Raw genomic sequence first — 26,789 nt, 5'->3', positions numbered from 1 at the left:
ATTTATTTTCTAAGCATCAGATTTATGCTGCTAATGTTAAATTTTTTTTTTCAGTTTTAGATTCTACCTATTGACTACTACAAAGGAACGTGAAGATTTAGCTCTCATACTGCCTTCCACATTTTTCTGCGCAGCCTTTGTTTATATCATAAGTCTGCATTTACAAGAACCACGAGACAGATTATTCAGGCTGAGTCAGGAGTGTACCGTGATTATAATTCCTTTGCTAGATGTTCTGTTTTTCTTGGGGTAAGTGTTGCTTGGTTTTTTACTTGCTTAATTTTCTACGCATCTATCACGAATTCATCTATCTATCGTTAATTCCCCTTAATCTTTCCTTGAAGCGAAAAATAATCTAAAGATTTGGTTTCCCATCCAGATAAGAATACTTTCAAAAAGACTCACAGACTTCTGTAACAAATACGTGGCTTCTTCAACAAATAAACAGCTTGAAAAAAAGCAGGGGGAGGGGAAAATGTTATAAAAGAGACTTAAGAGACATAGCAGTCAAATGCCACATGTGGGCCTTGTTGGGATCCTCACCCAAACCAACCAACTGCACACAGGCGTTTTAAGATGCCTGGGGGTGGTCTGAACATTGGTTGGTCCTTAGCAGACTAAAGGATAAACATGTTTGGACTAGGTGGATAACGGCATAGTGGGTCATGTTTTAAAAATTCCTTACCTGTTAGAGCTACTTACTAAAATATTTATGTGTGAAATGATATCGTATCTAAGATTTACTTTTAAAACACTCCAGGCAAAAAAGCGGGTTTGGAAGAGACATGAAATACTGGCAAACTGTTGAGAATTATTCATTATCAGTGGAGGGAGATGGGTACGTCCTTATACTATCATCTCCACTCTTGTGTATGGTTGAAATTCTCCATAATAAGAACTTTTAAGTGAAAAAGAAATTCACAAAGAAATGGAAGAAAGGAAAAGATTGCACAGGGTTGGCTGTGCATTTTGTGAGCTGGTTGCTCACAAAAATAAATTTCAATAAAACATTTTAGGTATTGGGTACTAGCCCACTTTGGAGGGGCAGGGATACAGAACTCAGGTTTCTGAAGCCCACTGACCTTCCCAGGCTGCCCCAGAGCCCGGGAGATGGGGAGGTGGGACCAAGGTGAGAGCAGGGTCAGCAGGAGGGGTGGCAGGGCAGGGGGTTAAAGCACAGGAGAGGCTCAGGGACATGCTGGCAGACCCCTGACACCCCTCTGCACCCAGCAGTCGCAGATGTCTCCTCGATGCCCTCCTTCTGCAGCCTGGATAGTCTACAAGAACCTCTCGTAGCCATGACCATGAGAGATCTTGATGTCAGCTGCCAAGGGCTTATGATCCCCCTCTCCCACTTAACAGTGATGTAATTCACATGACAAAATTCACCTATTTAAGGTATACTATTCAGTGGGTTTTATTATATTCACGAAGTTGTGCAGCTATCATTACAATTTTATTTTTTATTTCATTTTAAAAATACATTTATTTATTTATTTTTGGCTGTTGGATCTGCGTTGCTGCGCGTGGGTTTTCTCTAGTTGTGGCGAGCGGGGCTACTCTTTGTTGTGGGGCGAGGGCCTCTCACTGCAGTGGCTTCTCTTTGTTGCAGAGCACAGGCTCTAGGTGCGTGGGCTTCATTAGTTGTGGCACGCAGGCTCAGCAGTTGTGGCTCACAGACTCTAGAGCGCAGGCTCAGTAGTTGTGGTGCACGGGCTTAGTTGCTCCACGGCATGTGGGATCTTCCCTGACCAGGGCTTCAAGCCGTGTCCCCTGCACTGGCAGGCGGATTCTTAACTACTGCGCCACCAGGGAAGTCCCTATCACCACAACTTTAGAACATTTTCTTCTTTATTATATTTTTTATTATTGAAGTATAATTGATTTACAATGTTGTGTTAGTTTCATGTGTACAGCACAGTGATTCAGATATATATACACACACACACATATATATACACATATATTCTTTTTCAGATTCTTTTCCCTAACAGGTTATTATAAAGTACTGAGTATAGTTCCCTGTTCTACACAGTAGTTCCTTGTCGGTTATCTGTTTTGTATATAGTAGTGTGTATATGTTAATCCCAAACTCCTAATTTATCCCCCACCCCTTTCCCCTTTGGTAACCATAAGTTTGTTTTCTATGTCTGTAGGTCTATTTCTGTTCTGTGAATAAGTTCATTTGTACCTTTTAAAATTTTTATTTATTCATTTTATTTATTCATTTATTTATGGCTGTGCCATGCAGCATGCGGGATCTTAGTTTCCTGACCAGGGATAGAACCCATGTGCCCTCCATTGGGAGCACGGAATCTTAACCACTGGACCGCCAGGGAAGTCCCTGTACCTTTTTTTTTTTAGATTGCACATACAAGTGATAACATATATTTGTCTTTCTCTTATCTGGCTTACTTTACTTAGTACTGTATGATAATCTCTAGGTCCATCCATGTTGCTGCAAATGGCATTATTGCGTTTTTTCATGGCTGAGTAATATTCCATTGTATATATATAACACATCTTTCTTATCCATTCATCTGTCGATGGACATTTAGGTTGCTTCCATGTCTTGGCTATTGTAAATAGTGCTGCAGTGAACATTGGGGTACATGTATTTTTTGTGAATTATAGTTTTTTCCGGGTATATACCCAGGAGTGTGATTGCAGGATCATATGGTGATTCTATTTTTAGTTTTTTAAGGAACCTCCATAATGTTCTCCATAGTGGTTATACCAATTTACATTCCCACCAGAACATTTTCATTACCCCCAAAAGAAACCTGTACCCATTGGCAATCACTCCCCATTTTCCTCCTCGCAAGCCCTGGCAACCACTAATCTATCTTTTGACCCTATGGCTTTGCCCATTCTGGACATTTCATAAGAAATAGGATCGTATATGTGATCTTTTGTGATTGTCTTCATTTAGTTCCACACTTCATCGCATCATAGGTTGTCAGAACTTCATTCTTTTTATTACTGAATGATATTCCATTGTATGGATATACCATATTTTATACATGCATTCATCGGTTGATGGACATCTGGGTGGTTTCCGCTTTTTGGCTATTGTGAATAATGCTGCTGTGAGCGAAGGTGTACAAGTTTTTGTGTGGACATACGTTCTCATTTCTCTTGGGATATCTATCTAGGAGTGGATCATATGGAAACTTTGTTTAAGCTTCTGAGGAACTGCCAGACTGTTTTCCAAAGTGGCTGCAGATCTCCTTTTGGCAGATGGGGAGACTGAGGCCCAGAGAGGGGAAGTGTCTTATGCAAAGCCACACACTGAATCAGAGCAAGAAAGGAGGAGCTAATCATCTAAATGGCCTCAAGTCCACCCCACTATGACCTCACTACCGTCTCACTCTCCACTTCTACCCCATCCACTCCTTTCCCTGCCCAGTAGCAAATCCTTTCCCATCAGTCCCTCCACAAGGCTCCTGAAGCCATGTCAAGATCAAGTTCGTGTCTGAGGGGTGACTTACAGGCTCTCTGCCATCTGGGCTTGCCTTTGCTTCATCACGTCTTTTTTTTTTTCTTTTTTTTTAACTGCAGCTTTATAGAGATATAATTCAAATGCCTTACTATTCATTTAAAGTAACCCGGCGCTCATTACATCTTTTTATTCTCTACACTTCAGGGTCACCCAAGTCTTGTTTTGGTTTCGTGAAAACACCACCACCTCAGCTCTTGGGACCTTGCATACACTGTTCCGTCTGCCTGGGATAATCTTCCCTTATATCTTCCCCTGGCTCTGTATCTAATTCCTTGTAATCCTTCACATCTTGAGATGATACTTTGCTGGGCCTCCCAGGTTGGATGACTTGCAGGACATTCCCACAGCCTCCCTCGGATTATCCCTGTCATGACATGTGACACAGTTTTCTGAGCTCTTAAGGTCTGGAGTGTGGCTTGCTCGTGTGCACAGTTTTGGGCAGATGGTCAATGAATGTCTTGTTTAGTGAACAGGAAAATCTGAAAATATCCAGCATGGCATGGGGCATGTTGTAGAAATCCAGTAAATATTTGCAGACTTCATGGCCTACTAAGATAGGGCAGTACCTTCTTTGGGAAACATTCCAGGTTATTAAAGGGTAAAACATGATTGTTTTTTCTTTCCTGGTACCCATGCCACCTACCTCTGGCAGCAACACCCCTATTTTCCTTTAGGGAATCATCCTTATCCCGTTTTCATTCCTTATAGTTAGGTAGGGCTAAGCATTTCCTGGAATGTGTACATGACCCAAATCAAGTAGCCTGACTTTTATTGGAATTTTAAGGGGTGCTTTTCACTGGGGTTACTAAGCTGGTGTCTCCATGAGAAGACAAACTACCTGATTGTAGAAAAAGGCAGGCCTGAGAAAGCAACCAAGTCTTGATGATATCAGTGAGGCCCTGGCTACAGTGAAGACACTGACCCCTGAACATTTTAGTTACTGAACCACCTTACATTCCTTTAAAAAAAATTGCTTAAGCCACATTGAGTTCTGTTTCTACCACTTGCAACTGCAGTATTCTTCAGTTAGTAATCTAGTAATGTAGTCTCACACATACATCCATGCCCATCACACTCCTTACAGACCAGACAGAGGAACCACACTGACTTTTGCCTCTAAGTGCAGGTTTACCTACTGTCCTCAAATCTAAGTCATCATTATTTTTCTGAGCTGTGTTGTGCAACTGTCAATGTTTAGCCTTCCATGCAAGGTGCCTTCCATACCGCGATCAGTAAGTGGACATTTCAGGTTGTCCTAAATGGTTTCAGGTTCTAAGTCCAGGTTGGTGGAAAAGGTAGAACGCTCATCTAGCAGTCTGACCCAAATTAAACTCCAAGAAGCACACACGATAAGGACTGTTCCCTGAACTTGTGAGCTGGTTCTGGGAAGAGCCTGCTAAAACAAACTTGGCTTTTTCCTTTGACTTGCTGGTGCCAAGGAAATGTGCACTCACCACTGTGATGGGTCAGAAAAGTCTCACACATTTTACCCACCTAACTTTGCCACAGGGAAAAGGACAAACCGTGTGTGGATCAAGAAGCAGACTGAAATGCTCTGAGGATGCCTTGTAGGAAAGAGGGTGACATCACTCAATCATCAGTTACTGTTCCCATTCCTGTCCTACCTGGACCTTTTGGTATATACCATACAACTCCCCCCAACTTGTCAGGGAGCAGTGAATTGTAGACATTTTAATCTGAAGGTCTTTGCTGGTTCTGTTCCCTTTGCTTGGGATGCCCTTCTACACTGCAGAACTCTTTCAAGGCCCAGGTCAAAGGTTAGCTCTTCTGGGAACCCTTGCTCCTTTAATATTTTATTTTAGCAGCTGTTTTAAATATTAGCATTTCTTACCTTGGGTCAGTGGGTCACTATGAATAGGCTTTGGAAGGTCTATTAATGCTCCTGGGGTTACCCGAGAGGTCTGTGTGTCTGTGCCCATGTGTGTTACTCAGGAGGGGAGGGTGAGAACTTCCATCAGAGTCTCAAAGAGGTCCTGTGACCCAGTGAACGATTAAGAGCCACCAATTTCTTATGTGTCTCTCTTATGAGTTCCTGAGGGCAAGAGTTACATCTTTTTCCATCTTAGACTCTCCAGCACTGGTCCATGATAGACACTCATAACTGCTAGCAGAAGGCTGTTAGTGACCCACAGAGGCAACATTTTTACAGGCAAAGAAAAGAAAACAGAATGGTTTAATTTGTAGAGTTGAGTTGTTTGTTTTTGATTATAGCGTTCAGCATGTAAATTACATTCACCTCTTGGTACGGAAATGGCCCTCTGCCACTTCCCTGGGACAGTTAATCCAGGCAGAATTATTCCTGGGCAACCCTTACCTATGTGTCTGCCAGCAATCACCCTCTCTTCCTTTTTTTTTTTTTTTAATTTTAAAAATTTGTTTTCCTCTCTCCCTTCTTACAACCATATGTAAGCTCTCTCTCATCCAGAATAACTCGGACATGGGGTCTTTCGTTCAACAGAGTAGCCATATACAGTACAGCACCACTGATCCGTCAACGGATTTGATATATTCTGAACTCCAGATCAAGACCTTGCATTACTTAACCGTTGAAGTCTTTGAGGATCCCAAAGGCACTTGAGAATCTGGCAGTGTCTCAGGGTCACCAATTTTCACTGGACAGTATTAAGACAGAGAGAAGGTTTGCTAAGTCTGTCCTGGCCCTGGGTATTCACTCTGAAAAGAGTTTGTTTGAATAAGGTTTTAACAGATTGGCTCTTCCTGTCATTCTGCAGGTGCAAAATGAACAACACAGAGAGTTTCGTTTTGCTTATCCATCGGTCCTAAATTTTCGGTAATGAAAATGTATTATTTGCGTAAGGAAAGTTATAAAAATACTAACAAAAAATTAAAGGTAAAACGCGGGGTGTTTGGATCCCAAGAAAACAGGAGTTTACTATGGTTTAGAAGTCAGAGTGACTGTACATAATAATTAGGTTTAATTGACAACACTTTTTCTGAAATTCCTGAATTTTTGCTAAGTTTTATATATTATCACTAGCTTGAGTTTCCCCCCTCTCTTACTTTTATTACTAGAGTCACCAAAAGGAAAATTTTAAATATTTCAAAACTAGTTGTTTCTGGGCAAGTCATGCAGCACACACTCCTCATGTTTCTTCTGGTTTCAAACATAAAGGGGAACCCAGCTCAGACAAGAACAATCCTTGCTGCACACCCGCCAGCTCACGCATCCCCCTTTTTATTCCGAGAGGCTCCAGCTCAAACAAAAGTTACAAGGTTAAGCGCTACTCCGAGTTCCTGACACAGCTGACCCCCGCTTGGTCTTCAAAAAATAGAGGTCTGTAACTCCTTTTTGAACATCCCTTCGAAGTGGAGGTCTTTGGCCATGAGCTCCTCTTCGACATCATCTAGTGCCCACTGGTGATCCGTCAGCTCCAAAGCTTCCCACTCTGTCTGCAGAGGAAGAGAACGTGGGGGCAGGGAGAGAAGGGCTGTTATAAGAGCAGCGCTGACCTGCTTGGGCCAGGAGCTGGGTTCAGCTATGTACACGTGAAGCTCACTCAATCCTATGAGGTAGGTGCTGCTCTCCCCTCACCCACCCCCCGCCCCCAAGTGACAGACTAGGAGACTAGGCTAAGAAAGGAAGAATTTGTTCAAAGTCATTGGCGCTGGCAACTAATTACACTTCTCAAGTATTCTATTAATGCTGACTACTTTCGCCTTTAGTAGGTTTTTAAAAAATGTTGTGTGAAACTTCATGTGCAATACAAATGTTAGCTCATGGGTGTGGGTTTTTAAATATATAATTTAGGCCGTCAAATTCACCCCTTTAATGTGTGCAATTTAGTGGTTTTTAGTATATTCACAAAGATGTGCAACCATCACCACTACCTAATTCCAGAACACTTTCGTCACTGCAGAAACAACTCCATACCAAACAGCAAACACTCCCCACTATCCCCTCCCTCAAACCCTGGCAACTAATACTTTACTTTCTGTATCTTTTTTTTTTGGCTTTGTTGGGGCTTCGTTGCTGCGCAGGCTTTCTGTAGTTGCAGCGAGGGGGAGCTACTCTTCCTTGCAGTGCGTGGGCTTCTCATTGCGGTTGCTTCTCTTGCTGCGGAGCACGGGCTCTAGGCATGCGGGCTTCAGTAGTTGTGGCTTGAGGGCTCTAGAGCACAGGCTTAGTAGTTGTGGCTGATGGGCTTGGTTGCTCCGCAGCATGTGGGATCTTCCCGGACCAGGGATCAAACCATTTTCCCCTGCATTGGCAGGCGGATTCTTAACCACTGCACCACCCGGGAAGTCCCTGAACAAGTTTTTGTGTGAATATGTGTTTTCAGTTCTCTTGGGTACTTAGCTAAGAGTAGAACTGCTGGGTCATATATGGTAACTATGTTTAACTCTTTGAGGAAAGCCTAAAAACTGTGTTCCGAAGTGGCTGCACAATCACCAGCAGGTATGAGGGTTCCAGTTTCTTTGCATCTTTGTCAACACTCATTATCCATCTTTGTATCTCATTGTGGTTTTTTTTTTTTTTTTTCTTTTTTTTGCGGTACGTGGGCCTCTCACTGTTGTGGCCTCTCACGTTGCAGAGCACAGGCTCCGGACGCACAGGCTCAGTGGCCATGGCTCACGGGCCCAGCCGCTCTGCAGCACGTAGGATCTTCCCAGACCAGGGCACGAACCTGTGTCCCCTGCATCAGCAGGTGGACTCTCAACCACTGTGCCACCAGGGAAGCCCACAGTCTTCATTTTGACAAAGTTCCACTTATCTATTTTTCCTTTTGCCGCTAATGCTTTTGATGTCATATCTAAGAAACCATGGCCTAATCCAAGGTCACAAACATTTACACCTATGTTTTCTTTTAAGAGCTTTATAATTTTAGTTCTTTAAGTCTTTGACCCATTTAAAAACTTTTATTCAAAAAAATTTTTTTTATTGTGTTAAAATATATATACAATACAAAATTTGCCACTTTTAGCCACTGTTAACTATACAATTTAGTGGCATTTATTAGGTTCACAATGCTGTGCAACCATCACCACTATCTATTTCCAAATTTTTCATCCCCTGAAACAGAAACTCTGTACCCAGTAAGCAATAAGAATCTTTTCTCCCCCACTGAATTGTCTTGGCACCTTTGTCAAAAATCATTTGATCTAAATGTATGGATTTATTTCTGAACTCTCAATTCTATTCTGTTGATCTGGATGTCTGTCCATATGCCAATCCCACACAGTCTTTTTTTTTTTTTTTTTTAAATAAATTTATTTATTTTATTTTTATTTTTGGCTGTGTTGGGTCTTCGTTGCTGCATGCGGGCTTTCTCTAGTTGTGGTGAGCGGGGGCTACTCTTCGTTGCGGTGCGTGGGCTTCCCATTGCAGTGGCTTCTCTTGCTGTGGAGCACAGGCTCTAGGTGTACGGGCTTCAGTAGTTGCGGCTCGCAGGCTCTAGAGCACAGGCTCAGTAGTTGTGGCACATGAGCTTAGTTGCTCCGTGGCCTGTGGGATCTTCCCGGGCCAGGGCTCAAACCCGTGTCCCCTGCATTGGCAGGTGGGTTCTTAACCACTGCGCCACCAGGGAAGCCCCCCACACTGTCTTGATTACTGTAGCTCAGAAGTAGGTTTTCAGATCAGGAAGTGTGTGTCTTCCAACTTTGTTATTATTCAACATTGTTTTGCCTGTTCTGGGGCCCTTTCATCTCCATATGAACTTCTGGATCAGATGCCAATTTCTGCAAGAAACGTTGGTGGAATTTTGATAGGGATTATGTTGAATCTGTAGATCAACAGATCTAGGGCTATTGCCATCTTCATAATATTAAGTCAAGATAATATGTACATGGATATATTTCCATTTATTTAGGTCTTCTTTAGTTTTTCAGCAGTATTTTACAATTATCAGTGTACAAGTCTTGCATGTTTTAAATTTCTTCTTATTTTATTCTTTTTGATACTATTGTAAGTGGAATTGGGTTTTTAAAATTTTTTTTTATTTGAAGTATCGTTGATTTACAAATGTTGTACCAATCTCTGCTATACAGAAAAGTGAATCAGTTATACGCATATAGACATTACTTTTTTACATTCTTTTCCATTATGGTTTGGAATTGTTTTCTTAATTTCAATTTTTCAGATTCTTTATTACCAGTGTGTAGAACAACGACTGCTTTCTGAATATTGATCTTGTATCCTAAAACCTTGCTGAACTTATTACGTGTAATAGTTTTTTTGTGGATTCCTTATGATATTCTATATACGAGACCATGTTATTTGCAAACAAAGATAGTTTTACTTCTTCCTTTCTAATCTAGATGCCTTTTCTTTCTTTTTCTTGCCTAACTGTCCAGGCTAGAACATCTAGTACAATGTTGAATAGAAGTGGTGAGAGTGGACATCCTTGTCTTGTTCCTAACCCTAGGGGAAAAGCTTTTAGTATGAGTATGGATGTTAGCTGTGGGTCTTTCATAGATATCTTGCATCAAGATGAGCAAATTCCCCTCTATTTCTAGTTTTTATCATGAAAAATTAGTGAGAGTTTGCTGTACAAAAATTATATTGGATTTTACAAATTCCAGAATCATTTCATGAAAGGCTGTAAGTAATTTAGATTTTTTTTTTTTTTTTTTTGGCTGTGCCGTGTGGCCTGTGGGATGTTAGTTCCTTGGTCAGGGACTGAGCCCAGGCCCTCAGCAGTCAGAGCACGGAGTCCTAATCACTGGACCGCCAAGGAATTCCCAATTTAGATTTTACTGAATGAAATTTATATCATGGTCCAAAAAAGTTCAAAATATTCCAAATGTTTAGCTGGTACCTCTGATTGGGCTGTTTTTATAACTTTATTTACAGTGTGGATTAAATGGGGTGAGCATTTAAAAACCAGTAGAAGTACCAAGAATCTCTAATTTACTTAACAGATGATTCTGTCTCTGGAATAAGAGACATGTAAATGGAAATACATTTTTGCTAAATTTAAAGGATGGAACCATACATACTACACTCACTTCAGGAAATTTTTTTTTTTTTTTTTTTGCAGTACGCAGGCCTCTCACTGTTGTGGTCTCTCCCGTTGCGGAGCACAGGCTCTGGACGCACAGGCTCAGCGGCCATGGCTCACAGGCCCAGCCGCTCCGCGGCATGTGGGATCTTTCCGGACCGGGGCACAAACCCGTGTCCCCTGCATCGGCAGGCGGACTCTCAACCACTGCGCCACCAGGGAAGCCCAGGAAATTCATCTTTAAAGGTAACTCTGGTAACACCTTTCCGAGCTTCAGTGAAGCTCGGAGGAGAAGTGAGTGTACCTTAAAAGCTTTGTTGGTGTCTGCAGGCATGGCCATGGCTGCTCCAGTCATCTGTTCCTGCATCATCCGTGATTGGTCAGCAGCTGCAGCGTAAGACACATCCGCATGAGTGCCAGGGCGCAGAAAGCACCCAGGACCCTCGGAGAAGGATGGTCCTTACACAGCACTTACAGATGCTTGGTAGTGGGTTAGAGAACCATATGACAGTTCACTGGCCCTGTCACGCACTATGTGAAAGCACTTTACCTCTCCTGAAAAATGGACATGATAATAGCAGGAGACGGAAGATAACTAAAGGAAGTGCTAAACTTTATTTCAAATTTAAGTAACACTAACAACAGCCATCAGTTACTGAGCAACTCCAACATGCCAGGTACTTCACTAAGTACTTTATGTATCTACCTCATCTACTCCTAACAACAAACCCAGAAGTCAATTATTAAGATAGGCAAACAGAGGATTGGAGTGGGTAAGTAACTTGCCCAAGGTCCCAGCTATTAAGTAAGAGAGCCAGGATTGATACCAGCAGGAACTCTAGGCAATGAGTAAACTGATCAAACCTGGCCTTCTTTCAGCTTCAGGTTTACAGGCTTGTATTGCTGGTGCTGGATCCCTCACAGGAGGGCATCAGACTCTGGGCAACTAAATACTGTCCCCATGATTACCAAGGAGAATTCAGATCTTCAGTCTGACCCTGGGGTTTTTAAGACTCAGAATACCTCAGAAACTTATGAATACGTTTAAGGAATGAAGCACTGTATTTGACTGTGTTCACAAACAGCATAGCCTACATGATCATTCTGGCCCTGGCATGAATGACTCATCTATTGAAGTATTTGCTTCTTACCATTATCTTGGCCCAAAATCAGAGAGTAAATGCTTCGAAGCCCAAAGACATTGAGGAAATACCAGGATGCAGAACTCACCCTAGGAAGCAAAAGTGAAACAATGTAGGTAAGTTATTTCAGAATTAATGTAGTTCACACACTTTTCTACCAACGAGAGTTGTTCAGAGTATGTAAAGGAATCACCTGGGGCAGGCTGTAGTCATCCAAAGCACAACCAAAGAAGAAACACAAGTTGTGAAGGCCACGTTACAAATAGTTATAGCTCTCTGCATGCGAAAAGCTGAGCACTGGATTTGGACAGACTTTGGGGTCAAATCTCAATTCCTCCACTCACTTCACAGAGCTGCCATGAGGATAGAATAAAGTAATATATGGAGGCAAACTGCTCCTTTCGGCTATGTGATAAATTCTTTGGCATTCAGTAGCAGGAACTGAACTCACAAATGGTGTGCTTCATTTTATCAGGGAATGCAAGCTTTGTTTAATTTAACTTTTCCTTCATACATAATGGGTTTTCAAACCATTTATTATTTGTAATCATAAAACAACACACACTTGTTATATATAATAAATGTAAACAATACTTAAGTACATAAAATATAAATAGAAAGAGGCCTCCTGTCCTGAATTCCATTCTCTAGAAGGAAGCACAAGTGTTGGTGGGCTTCATACTGAAGACTGTAGCAACTGGGAAAGCCATTCCAAGTTTTGAACTATTATCATCAAAGCTCTCCTTAGCTTAGGTTTCCCACCTTACCTCAATAAAGTTAATATGCTCGCATATAATAAAAACTAAAGAGTATAAGAAATGATACAGAGATGGAAAGAACCCACACTTCATTCCAATACTTGGGTCACACCTATCTGTACATAATGTGGCAGGTTGGTAAGCTAGTTTATATCCGGTTCTAGGCTCCTTTGTCCATGCGAGTATGTCACATGCTGAGAAAAGACAAGAAAGCTTTTCTCCAGCCCATGAAGTTTTTGTTTAGCCCCCATGAGACTGGAAGGTCAAGGTTTAATAGTCATGCTACTCATATTAAGTATAGCTTTTCTCCTCTGGGGTAAGGGTGCATAGCCAAGACTCTCCCAGCACCGGGTCTATCCTGTCCCTCCCAAAAAACCAGAGACCGGGGAGTGAATCAAGATCAGCACTGGTTACCCCTGTTTCCCATTCGCCTCCTCCTCCTACTGTTTGGCTTCCTTTAGATGCTAGTCTTTGGGAAGCCATAGACAAAATAATCTGGAGAGACCACATGAAGAAGCACTGCTGCATTCCAGAGGCTGTAGCAGTGTTCTAAGAGCGCTTCAGATTTTGGGTTTTATTACTCTGGCTATAAAAAACAGAATGGTAAGACACGATGTTGGATTTGGACAGGTTTGTGGTCAAATCTCAGTGTCTCCAATTACTTCATAGGGTTTCCATGTATTATAAAATAATATATGGAAAATCCTTAGAACAGTGACTGGTACCAATGAAAAGGATTAATGTTGTTATTAGCAGTAATGTATTTTGGAAAAAAGAATACCAACATCCACTTCCATAAGCTCCAGGGTATGTATTGCTAAAAAGTCTGCCTTGGCCAGAGTTCCTGGCTTTATCTTTTAAATTTCTTGGGGTGGACACATCTGCTCTTGGACTCCTAAGCCCCACGATGCTAGGGAAAAAGAGGCAGATACAGGGCTTCCCTGGTGGTGCAGTGGTTAAGAATCTGCCTGCCAATGCAGGGGACACGGGTTTGAGCCCTGGTCCAGGAAGATCCCACATGCCGTGGAGCAACGGAGCCCATGCACCACAACTACTGAGCCTGTGCTCTAGAGCCCGCAAGCCACAGCTACTGAGCCCATGTGCCACAACTACGGAAGCCTGCACACCTAGAGCCCGTGCTCCGTAACAAGAGAAGCCATCGCAATGAGAAGGCCGCGCACTGCAATGAAGAGTAGCCCCCGCTCGCCACAACTAGAGAAAGCCCGTGTGCAGCAACGAAGACTCAACACAGCCAAAAATAAAATTAATTAATTAAAGAGGCTGATACATTCTCTCCTTTTGCAAGACTCATGTAAAAGTTGCCATAATCCACCTGTGGCATTGAGTGGAGTTTCAATGAGAAAAACTCCAAAAACCCATTCCAGTGAAGCAGGCAAACTGGAAATCCTATTCAAGAGATCCCTGTTTTAGATTTTGGTTGGTGTTTTTATTAAATAGAAGAAAGTCCTTACCAGGAGGCATCTAATGTGAGTAGTTCAATTCCTTGCTGTAGCATAGGCTTAAAACGGAGGGTCAGTGGAAATGGGACCTTGGCTGCAGAGAAGAAAGAAAAAATTCAGAATCACTCCCAGCTTCCTTTGTAGAAAAGTTTAAGTGTGATGCACATATTCTTTCCCTGAGGAGGTGGGAAATCTGTACCATAAAGTGTTTAGAAAATGATTTCCACAAGGAGATGTGTGCCACCTTCTGAAGAATTAACAGTCAAATGTCACTCTGCTCTAGTTCCTTGAACACCAGCTTCTCTAGTGCTTAAGAAGCAGGGGCTCAAACTGAGCTGTGTCTCAAAATCTGGGAAAGAAACTTGCACTGATCTGTTAAGCCCAAAGTGGAATACATACACACAAAGAACTACATTACTGAGAAACCTAGTTCATTTAAATCAAAGCAGCTTACAAACAAATTGACCAACAACTCACCCCAACACCTAGAAAATGAAGTGAAGACAGAAATAGGCTTCCCTTTCCCTACTCACTAGAATACCAAACTAGTTTCGGATATAAACTAGCAAGCCACTTGTTTGAGTCCCTATTAGTAAAAAAGCAACCACATCATGAACTTATGATCATTTTGGGATAAGAGCCATAAAATCAGATCATATTAAATTTTTTTGTTCAAAGACATCAGTTTCCACTAGAGAACACAGGACCCATGATAGTAGTGTCTCAGCAGCCCTTGGATTTCTGAATAGGGTCATGGGAAAGGATCACAGATGAAGTAAACCTTAAGTCTTCTGGGTCTGTAACTTACTTGTGACAAAGCCTGAAAATGTCATGTTGATCCATCCACCAATAAGAATCATAGGGAGGACATTTGTGACATTGCCCTTCATCATGTCTGTGAGCATAGTGGGATCTAAGACAAAAACACAAGAAACCAATACCTGTTACCACTGTTGGCAGGGACTTACTCCTATTTTTGTAAGTTTTAAATTTATTTGATAATTAAAGTAATACAAGCTCATTGTAAAAAATTCAAACGACATGGAAACACAGGATGCAGATAGTTCCTCTGAGCCTACTCTCTGAACATTTTTAGCTGTTTGTTTTATCTCCTTCCATCTTTATATATCTATAAAAACATACATATGCAATTATACATGAATATACACACAATAGTTTCTCTCTCTCTCTCTATATATATATATATATACATATACATATAAAGGACTACTATGCTTACTATTCTGCTACTTTTTTTTGTTTGTTTTGTTTTTTGACCGTATTGGGTCTTCGTTGCTGCGCGCGGGCTTTCTCTGTTTGTGGCAAGTGGGGGCTACTCTTTGTTGTGGTGCGTGGGCTTCTCATTGCAGTGGCTTCTCTAGTTGTGGAACATGGGCTCTAGGTGCGCGGGCTTCAGTAGTTGTGGCACACAGGCAGTAGTTGTGGCTCGCGGGCTCTAGAGTGCAGGCTCAGTAGTTGTGGCGCACGGGCTTAGTTGCTCCATGGCACGTGGGATCTTCCTGGACCAGGGCTCGAACCCGTGTCCCCTGCATTGGCAGGCAGATTCTTTTTTTTTTTTTTTTTAACTTAATTAATTAATTTATTATTTATTTTTGGCTGCATTGGGTCTTCGTTGCTGCCCTCAGGCTTTCCCTACTTGTGGCGAGCGGGAGCTACTATTCGTTGCGGTGTGCGTGCTTCTCATTGCAGTGGCTTCTCTTGTTGCAAAGCATGGGCTCTAGGCGCACGGGCTTCAGTAGTTGTGGAACAAGTGCTCAGTAGTTGTGGCTCGTGGGCTCTAAAGCACAGGCTCAGTAGATGCGGCACATGGGCCTAGTTGCTCCACGGCATGTGGGATCTTCCTGGACCAGGGCTCAAACCCGTGTCCCCTGCACTGGCAGGCGGATTCCCAACAAGTGCGCCACCAGGGAAGTCCCTATTCTGCTTCTTAATTTTAAAAAGTTAACATATTGTGAATGATGTTTCCACATTGGTATAATATCTCTCATTATTTTTAATGTCTGCATGGGAGTCCACCGTGTGGTCATTCATCACTTCTGGGTAGGCCTATAGATTGTTTTTTTGTTTGTCTGTTTGGTTTTTTGGCCAGTAAACAGTGTTACCAACAACTTCCTTGTACATAAATCTGCATGTTTATGTAAGTGTTTCTGTAAGAGAAACTCTTAGAAGAATTTCTGGGCCAAGGGATTTGACCATCTAAATTTAAAACTGACCTTCAACAACAGTGAGAGGGCCTAACTTCCCATGACCTTGACAATAGCAGTTTTGGTCAAGCTCTTCAATCTTTGCCAGTTTAATGGGCTAAAAACGACGTCTTGTTTTAATTTGCATTCCACTGATTTTAGTGATGTCAAGTATCTTTTCATATACTTACTGGTCTTTTTTTTCTTGTAGGTTTTCTAAAAGACTTATTAAAATCAATTCCAGTATCTTTTGTCTAGGTTTTAAATAACTGGTTATCTCACCTAAAGAAATAGGTACTGAAATGAGTGGATAGGCAACACTGAATAATAAGTTATTTTGTTTTACCTTAAAGATGTTGTATTTTTCACATGACTGGGATCAGAGAAAGTAAGAAATCTGTTAGAGGAAAAACTGTAGGACGGGCCAAGCAATCATGTCTGACAAAGAAATGGATGGTCTAGGGAACAGTCAGGCAGAATCTGGAGGTCATCTGTCAGCAGTAGGATCCAGGCACTGGATGGGACCCGGGACTGGAATGCTTTCCAGCTGTGCTTCTCAGAGCCCCGGGTCCTGAGGAACAGCAAAGGGGAGAGACCCAGGGACAATGGCTCTAGTCCCCACCGCCTCAGCTGAGAGCTCTTTTTTTTTTTTTTTTTGTGGTACGCGGGCCTCTCACTGTTGTGGCCTCTCCCGTTGTGGAGCACAGGCTCTGGACGCGCAGGCTCAGCAGCCATGGCTCATGGGCCTAGCCGCTCCGCGACATGTGGGATCTTCCTGGACTGGGGCACGAACCCGTGTCCCCTGCATCGGCAGGCGGACTCTCAACCACTGCGCCACCAGGGAAGCCCTGAGAGCTCTTTTTTTAATCCACTTTATACAGTGGGGTTCCCTGAAGATTTATTGGAAAAAGGGAACCCCACTTCTGTAGATTCCTGTATCCGATGATCCCTAAGGTCCCTTAGATTACTGTCTTGTAAAATTTAAATTTCAAATAAAACGACATCCTCCCTGCCCATCCCCCCAATAATGTTAAAAGTCTTCCTTAAAGATGAGAGAAGGGAATAAACATACCAGTCATAGGAGAAGGAGGAACAACCTTCCTTTTAGTTTTTTTGAAAAATCCATCCTCTGGGTTGTTGAAGTAATATTTTCGTGTCAGGAAAGACTAGTAGAAAAAAGAACTTTTTAAGTCTTAAAACTGTGACATAGCACATTGTCAAATTATTCCCCCAAGGTTTAGTCAGAAGGCCATTGGAATATGCTGTTACACTCAGAGCTGGCAGCCTACTTGGCAGCCGACCTGACACTTTAGCTGAGTCACATTTAAAAACAATTTCCCAAGAAGGGCAAGGTCACAATGACGGCAAACACCACCAGGACACAGCTTCATTACTGACTTGCCCGCCTTCAGCTTTCCCCCAAGAGTCCCCTTATAAAACACTCAGATATCCACTGCCCTCAACAGTGAATCGTGGAGCTTTTACTCATTTACGAGTACCTGTTTGGGAATGTATTTTCCGTTTTCCCTGAGGACTCTGCTTCGAATTAGGACTTGACTGAAAAATACAACCAAGACAATGAGATTTTTAAAAGCGAAACACTAGAAGAAAATGAGAGAATAAAGTAGAACACCTATTTAAACACGACAGGGCCTATTTGGCAATAGCCCTGTGCGGAAACTTTTCAAAATACAGTGTCCTTAAAACCAGTAGAACATATTTAACCCAACAATGAGCTTTCCAAAAGAGCATTTTTCAGAAGTGACTGTTCCTGAACAAAGATTTCTGAGGAAGGCACATTTGGGACATTATGCTCAGCTTTTTCTTACTTTATAATGAGCTAAGAAGGAACTTTCTCTGAGTGAAAAGAGTAGCAGTTGGATGCTACTCAGACCTGGGGCCAGGAGGAGGGAGGAAGGGTGAGGATAAATGAAGAAAGTTTTTAAACCCGATAGAGAAGTGAGTACAAGACTTGACAGGGTTGTTACCTCACAGAAAACGAATAGAAATTGTACTCAGGATTCAGGCTGTTAGTAAGCTTTCAATAAATACTTATTGAATTAATAAATGAAATTATCTGATACTTGAACATAATTGATCATTACAGATAACAAAGTGTAATGCCACAAGTAGGCAGTGCTAAGATACAAACATCACACAGAAGAGATAAAAATGCTAATTTTTTTCTAGATTTTCAAAGGTTGTTTTAATGAGGGGAATAAAAAACCTCCTTAAGTTAATGGAAATCCTTCTTGAAAAGTGAAAAAAACTGTATACAGAAATGAACACAAGAAAACTGTTCTTGGTTTTCTGTCTACTCCACGGTGTAGCCCACCTGCCCTAAGCAGTCAGCCGGTACGCTTAGGGTCCCGTTGTCACCTTATGCATATTCTAGCTTCTCCACGTGCTGAGATTGCTCTAGCGCCCCCTCCCTCACCAATTCTACCTCATCATGCCCCAACACCCTTTTCAAATCCCACCTTCTCCATAGAACTTTTTTTTTTTTTTTTTGCGGTACGCAGGCCTCTCACTGTTGTGGCCTCTCCTGTTGCGGAGCACAGTCTCCAGACGTGCAGGCTCAGTGGCCATGGCTCACGGAACCAGGCGCTCCGCGGCATGTGGGATCTTCCTGGACAGGGGCACGAACCCGCGTCCCCTGCATTGGCAGGCGGACTCTCAACCACTGCGCCACCAGGGAAGCCCTAGAACTCTTTTTCTAATTGAAGTATAGTTGATTTACAATATTGCATTAGTTTCAGGTATACAGCATAGTGATTCAGGTATTTTTTTGCTTATTATTTTCCATTATAGGTTATTACAAGATATTAGATATAATTCCCTGTGTTATACAGTAAATCCTTGTTGCTTATCTATTTTAGGTACAGTAGTTTGTATCTGTTAATCCCATACTCATAATTTGTTCCTCCCCGCCTCCTGGTGCCCTTCGGTAACCATAAGTTTGTTTTCTATGTCTGTGAGTCTGTTTCTGTTTTCTATATAGATTCATTTGTATTATATTTTAGATTTCACATATAAGTGATATAGTGTTTCTCTTCGTCTGGCTTATTTCACTAAGCATAATATTCTCTAGGTCCATCCATGTTGCTGCAAATGGGAACATTTCATTCCTTTTTATGGCTGGGTAATATTCCATGGAACTCTTCTTGATGCCCGGTGGCCTCATGGAATTCTCTCTGGTCCTCCTCCTCTTGACCTCATTATACTGTACAGCTGACTGCTCTATACACAAGCCTACAGAGGTGACAGGTGATATGATTCGTTCCCTGGGAGCTAGTCTAAAGCTATTCATGGACTTCTCTGGTGGCGCAGTGGTTAAGAATCCGCCTGCCAATGAAGGGGACACGGGTTCGAGCCCTGGTCCGGGAAGATCCCACATGCCGCGGAGCAACTAAGCCCATGTGCCACAACTACTGAGCCTGCGCTCTAGAGGCCATGAGCCACAACTACTGAGCCCACGCATCACAACTACTGAACCCCGTGCACCTAGAGCCCATGCTTCGCAAGAAAAGAAGCCATCGCAATGAGAAGCCCACGCACTGCAACGAAGAGTAGCCCCCACTCGCCACAACTAGAGAAAGTCCATGCGCAGCAATGAAGACCTAATGCAGCCAAAAATAAATTAAAAAAATAAATAAGGACATCTTTTAAATAAATACATAAATAAAGCTATTCACAATGTGGCCTGTGTACCAACACTGGTCTGTGACGAGGTAAGAAAAGTCACTGAGAGTGAGGGTTTAGAAACCTTTATAGTAAATTGACATTGTCACAACATCCAAATATGTGATCAAAAAATTTTACAAAAGCACCAGTCTGAGATAAACTGGAAATTGAAAAACCAAAAAAATTGGTCCTTTACCACTGACAGTATAAGCAGCACTGGGTCTCCAATAATGGGTAACAATTTAAGCTCTGGTGTTAGACAGATGGGTTGAAGTCTTTGCTCTGCCACTTGTTAATTATGTGATCTTGGGTGAGTCATTTAAATTCCCTATGCCTCCATTCATATTGTGTATAATAACAGATTTATTCTCATTGAAGAAATACTTCTTGAGCTTCTGAGTGCCATGTTAGGTGACATGAACAACAGTGATCAAAAAGCAAATATCTCCACAAAATTAAAGTTTAGTGGGGGAGAAAAACATTAATCAAATAACCACAGGAATAAATGTGAAATTCATCTGTTATGTCCTAGGAAGGAGAGATGAATGGGGGATGTGACTGAGTCTAGTAAGTCGAGGTCTTGGAGAAAGCTTTGCTGAGGCAGTATGATGACGTTGAAATCTTAAGGATGAGTAGAGATTACCTTGGCCACGTGCTGGAGGGAACAGCTGTGAGGGAGGAGTAAGCACTGTCTCTGAGGACCTGAAAAGGCCATATGGCTGGAAGAAAGAGGACTACAGAAATGTGGTGAGACAAGGCTTGAGAGGTTGGCAAGAGCCAGACTATGCAAGGCCATGTGAGTCTCAATGCTTTTTAAAAAAACTGTGGTGAAAAACATGTAACAAAATTTACCATCTTTACCACATGTAAGCGCACAGTTCAGTAGTGTTAAGTATATTCACATTGTTGTGAAATAGATCTCCAGAACTTTTTCATCCTGCAAACCTGAAACTCTTCCCATTGCACAGTAACTCCCCCATTCCCCCTCTCCCAGCTCCTGGTAACCACCATTCTATCAATATTTTCTGTGAATTTGACTATTTTAGATACTTCACATAAGTGGAATCATACAGATACTGTCTTTTTGGGTCTGGTTTCTTTTACTTAGCTTAATGTCCTTAAGGTTTATCTATGTTGTACCATGTAACATGATTCCTTTCTTTTTAAGGGTTCCACTGTATTTTAGTCTTTATCTTAAAAGCAAAAGGGGGAGGAAAGGAAACCCCTGCTGGTGGGAATGTAAACTGGTACAACCTTTATGGAAAATAGTGTGGAGGTTCCACAAAAAATTAAAAATAGAATAGAATCACATTAAAAAATATATATATATTTGCATCCCCATGTTCATTGCAGTATGAATCACAATAGCCCAGATATAGAAACAACCTTGAAAGGATAAAGACAACATGATATATATATAGACACACACACAGAGGAATATTATTCAGCCATGAAAAAGAAGGAAACCCCTCATTTGCAACAACATGGATGAACCATGAACACATTATACTAAATGAAATGAGCCAGACACAAAGGGACAAATACTGTATGATTCCACTTATAGGAAATACCTAGAGATAGAAAGTAGAACGGTGGGTCCCAGGGGCTGAGGGAGAAGGAAATGAGTCATTATTTAATAGGCTCAGAGTTTCTGTTAGGGATGAGGAAAATATTCTGGAAGTGGACGGTGGTGACAGTAGCACAACAATGTGAATGTACTTAATGCCACTGAATTGTATACTTAAAAACAGTCGAAATGGAAAATTTTATGTTATGTGTGTTTTACCACATTTTTTTTTTAAAGAGCAAAAAGGAAATACTGAAGGACTTTAAGCTGAATTCTTCCCATATATTATGTCATTTAAAGTGATTACCACTGTACTGGCATATCCTAAGCACTAAGTTAATGGTATCTCCCATTTTCCTTGTGCATGTTTTATCACTTGGACTGAAACTCCCTGAGAGTAGGATCTTGACCTTGTCATATTTTGTACCCCAGAGCATACAGCACAGTGCAGGGCACATGGTTGGTCATCAAGTAAACCTTGTTCACTATAGATAATTCAGGACTTCCATAGGCTGAACAGAAATTCGGCTAGGTCTCTATACTGCTGAGCAATTTTGCAGAAGTGGGGTTGAGAATCGTGACCTTGAGGCATTTAAACCGTGAAGCAAGGCAAACTTAAATTATCCTATACGTTCTAAACACTCAGTTTCTCTAAAGTCTGCAAATTCTACAAGAAATTTTTAATTTTGCATTTTCATTTCCATTAATATCTAAAAATAAGTCCTTGTACTGGTTATAAAGGGAAAGTTTCTGTTTTGCAGTGGTAATTTGCAACTGAAAAACATTTTCTTAAAATAAAACTCTAGTTTTTGTTTTTTTTCCTTTCCAAAGAGTCAGTGTATTCTTCAATCTTGAGAACCACTTTTTACATACATTCTATTTCCAAATATGGTCTAATATTTTTTTATTTGTGTATTTTCAGTTTTGGTTTAACACCTTTTAGAAAAATTTTAGTAACTTTTGAGGCAGTAAAACTTAATTTATGAAACCAAGTGTCCCATTTTGTGATCATTCAGGCTCATGGAAACTTATACTGTATCTAGAGAAATGTTTTACAGACATCACCTAAAATTTAATCCCCACGCCTGCTCTATGAGGCATGACCTGGTATCATCGTCCTTTTGCAGATGAAGAAAGTGAAACACAGGGGTAACTCAGCCAAGGACAGTCAGCTAGCGGGGGCGCGATGTGAACCCGGGCAAACCGACATAACCCCTGCACTTTCTTGCCCAAGGTCACGAGAGAGTGAGATCGTCGGAGAGGGGAGGGAGCTGACCTGTCGGAGACTTGTTCCTGGGTGAGCTTTTTGTCGCTCTGCAGCAGGATGGACACGTAGTGGCGAATCATGCCCACGAAGAAGGTGATGATAACGATAGGCAGGACCACCCAGAGGCGGATGTTGGAGTCGAGCAGCAGCTCCGGCCCTGCCATCTTCACAACCGTCTCCCGGCCAGCTGTAGCCGGGTCGATCTTCACCGGGGCGCAGGTCTGCTCGTCGAGCTCGCCTCCGGGCCTTCTCACGCCCCTCAGCCAGGCGAGCCCGGAACCCCACCTCAGCCTCTGCCCTTGCACCCTGTCCCCCGTAGGGCCGCGAGGCCGCCGGCTTCCGGCGCGGAAGTTTGACGTCACGGCGAGGCGCGCTTCGGTGGCGTCAGTGTGACGTTGTGCCGCGCGGGAAAGTCGAAAAGGAGGGGCAACAACGGCTTCTCGGCGGGTGAGTGGGGCAGCGGCTGTCTCCTCGAGAGGCTCGGCGTCTCTGCGGCCCGGTCTCTAGGCCCCGGCAGAGCCCGGTCTTTCCTTCTGGGGCTCCGCGCCCCGAACCTCAGCTTCCTCAACTGTCTTGTCGTGGGATGATCCTCCCAGGTACCTCCTTGCGTCGTTAAAATGACGAAGTGAGGAAGGACTTGACCCTTGCCCCCTCCCCGGAGGACCTGGTCCGGGCAGCCCGTCCGGTCTCCCCGGCTTTCAGGCTTCTCTGGAAGCGGGACCGGTCAGCACGTGTTACGGGCGTGTGCCCTGAAGCCAGGAGGCCCTGACTTGCCTTAGGTTTTCCATCGACAGAATGGCCGGTAATGGTTATAAGTAGTAAACGAGGCAACGGATAAAGAAAACGCTTAGCATGACGCTTGGTACATAGTAAATGGTAAATATTATTGGAAGGGATTATTATAATCAAGAGTAAGTGTAGGTGGTAGTTAAGAGGCAGATCCTGGAGCCGGATTGCTAAATTGGAATCCCAGCTCTGCCACTGAATGTGAGAATAATGGTAGCTACCTCAAAAAGTTTTGTGAGGAATAAATGAAGTATCAAATGTAAAGCACTTAAAATAGTTTTTATTAGCTGTTAGTATTTACCTGCCTGCCAGCCATTCTCATTTAGCGAATATTCTCGGAAATTTTTTTTATGCCAGGTACCGTGCTGGGCACTAGGTATACCTGAAATAAAGGACAGTGGGTTCATGCTCTCAAGGAGCCCCACAGTCTAGTGCATTGTAAGGGCTCCTACATATACTCTGGAGCAGGGAAGCTGAAGTAGTAATCTCCCTTGGGGATAGGAGGAAGATGACATTTGACTGAGTCTTTAAGGAGGAGGAGTGATTTCCAGGCGGATAAGAGCATTTCAGGTGAAAACAACATCTTATGCAAAAGCACTGAAACCAGGAAGGTTCTAGCTTACAAAATAGAACTCACTGTGGTTCAGGCCCTCCTCTACTTCTGGAGGCTCATTTCTCACTCTACATTCTCCCGGTTTCAGTGTTGAGTTTTTCTCTGCCTGGACCACTCTTCTCATACCTCTTCTACTGGCTAACTCTTATTTTAACCCTCAGGTCTCTGCTTAAAAATCACTTTCTCAAAGAGATTATCTCTGAGAAATTGTCCCTGCTTTTCTTCATCACCGCCAACTAGACTAGATTGCCTCATAGCACCCTGCACTTTTTTTTTTTTTTTTTTGCGGTACGTGGGCCTCTCACTGTTGTGGCCTCTCCCATTGCGGAGCACAGGATCCAGACGCGCAGGCTCAGCGGCCATGGCTCACGGGCCCAGGCGCTCCGCGGCATGTGGGCTCTTCCCAGACCGGGGCACGAACCCGTGTCCCCTGCATCGGCAGGCGGACTCCCAACCACTGCGCCACCAGGGAAGCCCTGCACTTTTCTTTTATAACTACATCAGGACTACTTGGTACTATATAGTAAACTCCCTGAGGACAGGGATTGTATTTGGTTCACAGTTGTAACCCCAGCACCTAGCACAGTCCCTAGCATATAGTATGGGGTTAATGAGTTAAAGGAGCAGTAGATTGTGGCTAGATGACGAAGGATCTTAAATGTCAGAGAGCTGTGGGTCTTATCTTTCAGCAAGAGGGAAACGGTGTGGCTAAAGAGGCAACTAGGTAAACAAGTCTTGAAAACAAGGGAGTTTTGAGCAGATAGAGGAGTTGAAATTTTCTCAGCACCTGGATTTAGATAGCATTTTGCAAAGTCTTTGGTTTTGGATAGTTTTCTTTGAGCTAATAGCTTTAACTTCTCAGAATTTAGCTTCTAACAGGTTATTTCTGTTCTCTGATTTGCAATTTAACTGAAAAAGGCTTTGGTCAAAATGGTTTCCAAAAGAAGACTCCCAACATCTGAGGATAAAGAGAACCTGACAGAAGATGCCTCTAGTAAGTGTCTAGTCATTTGTTGCTTTATTTCCTGTAGCAAATGTGTGAGGCACTAAAAGGTTATAAAGTTCCTGTTTTCAAGTGCTGGAGTCACCAAGGCTTAATGGATGGGGCACACAGAATCTAGCATCAGGAGATTTGGAATGAAATTTCTGCCTCTAATTGCATGTATGACTTTGGGCATGCCCATAGTCTGTGAGTTTCAGTCTCTACGTACGTAGGAGGAATCTACATACATAAGAGCTTAACTATTGTCCATCCTTTAGGTGCTGGGGCACAAAGATATGACATAGTCTATACCCTTTATTTTTTATTTTTATTGTTTTTAAAGGATCTCTGGATTGGGTTGTATTTTAAACAAGCTCCCCCACTTCCCACCACTTTTTAAAAAATATTTATTTATTATTATTATTTTTAATTTTTGGCCACATTGGGTCTTAGTTTTGGTACACAGGATCTTCGTTGCAGCATGTGGGATCCTCCTCTGCTGTGTGAGGGCTTCTCTCTAGTTGTGGCATGTGGGCTTAGTAGTTGCAGTGGATGGGCTTAGTTACCTTTTGGCATGTGGGATCTTAGTTCTCTGACCAGGGATCGAACCCGCGTCTCCTGCATGGGGAGGCAGAATCTTAACCACTGGACCGCCATGGAAGTCCCTTACCTTTAAAAATCTTATGGTCCTCTTTCCTGCCTTAAAAATGATGATCTAGATAAATGCTATGATGGCGATGTATAAAGGAAAAGTATCATATCAAAGCAAGCACACCAGAGGCAAAGAAAGAGTACAGAAGCTGTCCATGTGAGAATGCAGTTGACAGAAGCCCTAAGAGTTCCAATGAGAAGAGGTTGATAGTCTTTCATTCATCACACTCATCCACTCTATTAAGGCAATTCTAACGTTGCTTCATTAAGGGAGAAGAGTAGATAATCATACTTAACTTCAGGTACCTTTTTTGTTTTTTTTTTGTTTTTTTTTTATTAAATGTTAAATTCTCTAAAATTGCAAATACTCCTTTTTATTTTTTATTATTATTTTTTTTTGTGGTACGCCGGCCTCTCACTGTTGTGGCCTCTCCCGTTGCGGAGCAGAGGCTCCAGACGCGCAGGCTCAGGGGCCATGACTCACGGGCCTAGCCGCTCCGCGGCATGTGGGATCCTCCCAGACCGGGGCACGAACCCGTGTCCCCTGCATCGGCAGGCGGACTCTCAACCACTGCGCCACCAGGGAAGCCCACCTTTTTGTTTTTGTTTGCTTATTTTTTTATTATTTCTTATGGATTGAAAGCCTTGGGATGAAATCAGTCTGGGCTTTGTACTCAAAGATATGATGTAGGAGAACCTGCTGCATTCTTTCTACCTCTATATCCTGATCGTTGGTTCTCAAACTTTGGTGTGCGTCAGGATCTTTACCTGGAGAGCATATTAATAATTCAGATTCCCATGCTCCATCCCTGAAATTTTGATTCTGTAGCTCTGGGACATGACCTAAGAATATGCTTTTAGTAAGCTTCCCAGTGATTCCAACACCGTGGTTTGTAGACCACATGAGACACCCTGACTGCTTTAGAATTTGGCTGGAAAACATTTCTCTGGTCATTCTTGTTAGAGGTGGCACATTTTGAATTCTTCAAATGAAAACTCAGTAAGTGAAAATAATTCAATTTGTTGATTGTTCTATTTGTTTGTTTGCAAGCCATTATTGCTGACACTTGTTAGGGAGAAAATTGCACAGCAGCATCAGTTCCAGTATAGTTCTTCAGGAACCCATCAACTTTCCTCTTAGGGTTATTGTTCTAGGGTTTACATTTTAACCTTTGCTTTACTATTTGTCACAT

The 26,789-nt window shown here is 42.5% G+C and overlaps 2 protein-coding genes across 2 annotated transcripts in view; one reads left to right on the top strand and one right to left on the bottom strand.

Annotated features, from left to right (window-relative positions):
- Positions 1–6,389: 6,389 nt before the first annotated feature.
- Positions 6,390–22,905, bottom strand: EMC3 (ER membrane protein complex subunit 3). The gene is made up of 8 exons (XM_030840896.2): positions 22,574–22,905; positions 17,546–17,603; positions 17,119–17,212; positions 14,651–14,755; positions 13,855–13,936; positions 11,634–11,713; positions 10,787–10,869; positions 6,390–6,934 (listed from the first exon to the last, which is right to left on the bottom strand). The coding sequence occupies exons 1-8, from the start codon at positions 22,726–22,728 to the stop codon at positions 6,806–6,808; spliced, it is 786 nt and encodes a 261-aa protein (XP_030696756.1). The 5' UTR covers positions 22,729–22,905; the 3' UTR covers positions 6,390–6,805.
- A 118-nt stretch (positions 22,906–23,023) lies between these two features.
- The window catches only part of FANCD2 (FA complementation group D2), a 56,670-nt gene continuing 52,904 nt past the window's right edge, over positions 23,024–26,789 (top strand). The window contains exons 1-2 of the mRNA XM_060307584.1: positions 23,024–23,160; positions 24,882–24,957. Coding sequence (XP_060163567.1) covers positions 24,894–24,957 — 64 coding nt within the window. The 5' untranslated portion in view covers positions 23,024–23,160; positions 24,882–24,893. The remainder of the gene's footprint in view (positions 23,161–24,881; positions 24,958–26,789) is intronic.

The sequence above is a fragment of the Globicephala melas genome, chromosome 11, assembly GCF_963455315.2.
Source record: "Globicephala melas chromosome 11, mGloMel1.2, whole genome shotgun sequence".
Taxonomy (NCBI): Eukaryota; Metazoa; Chordata; class Mammalia; order Artiodactyla; family Delphinidae; genus Globicephala; species Globicephala melas.
The sequence above is the reverse complement of the archived record's forward strand: the minus strand, read 5'-3'. Positions and strand labels throughout refer to the sequence as shown.

Coding starts and splice junctions, on each gene's coding strand:
- EMC3 (XM_030840896.2), bottom strand. CDS start 22,728: ATGGCAGGGCCGGAGCTGCTGCTCGACTCCAACATCCGCCTCTGGGTG. Junction 17,213..17,545: donor GAAAATACATTCCCAAACAG/GTACTCGTAAAT, acceptor TTTTTCTACTAG/TCTTTCCTGACACGAAAATA. Junction 10,870..11,633: donor GATTTTGGGCCAAGATAATG/GTAAGAAGCAAA, acceptor CTTACGCTGCAG/CTGCTGACCAATCACGGATG.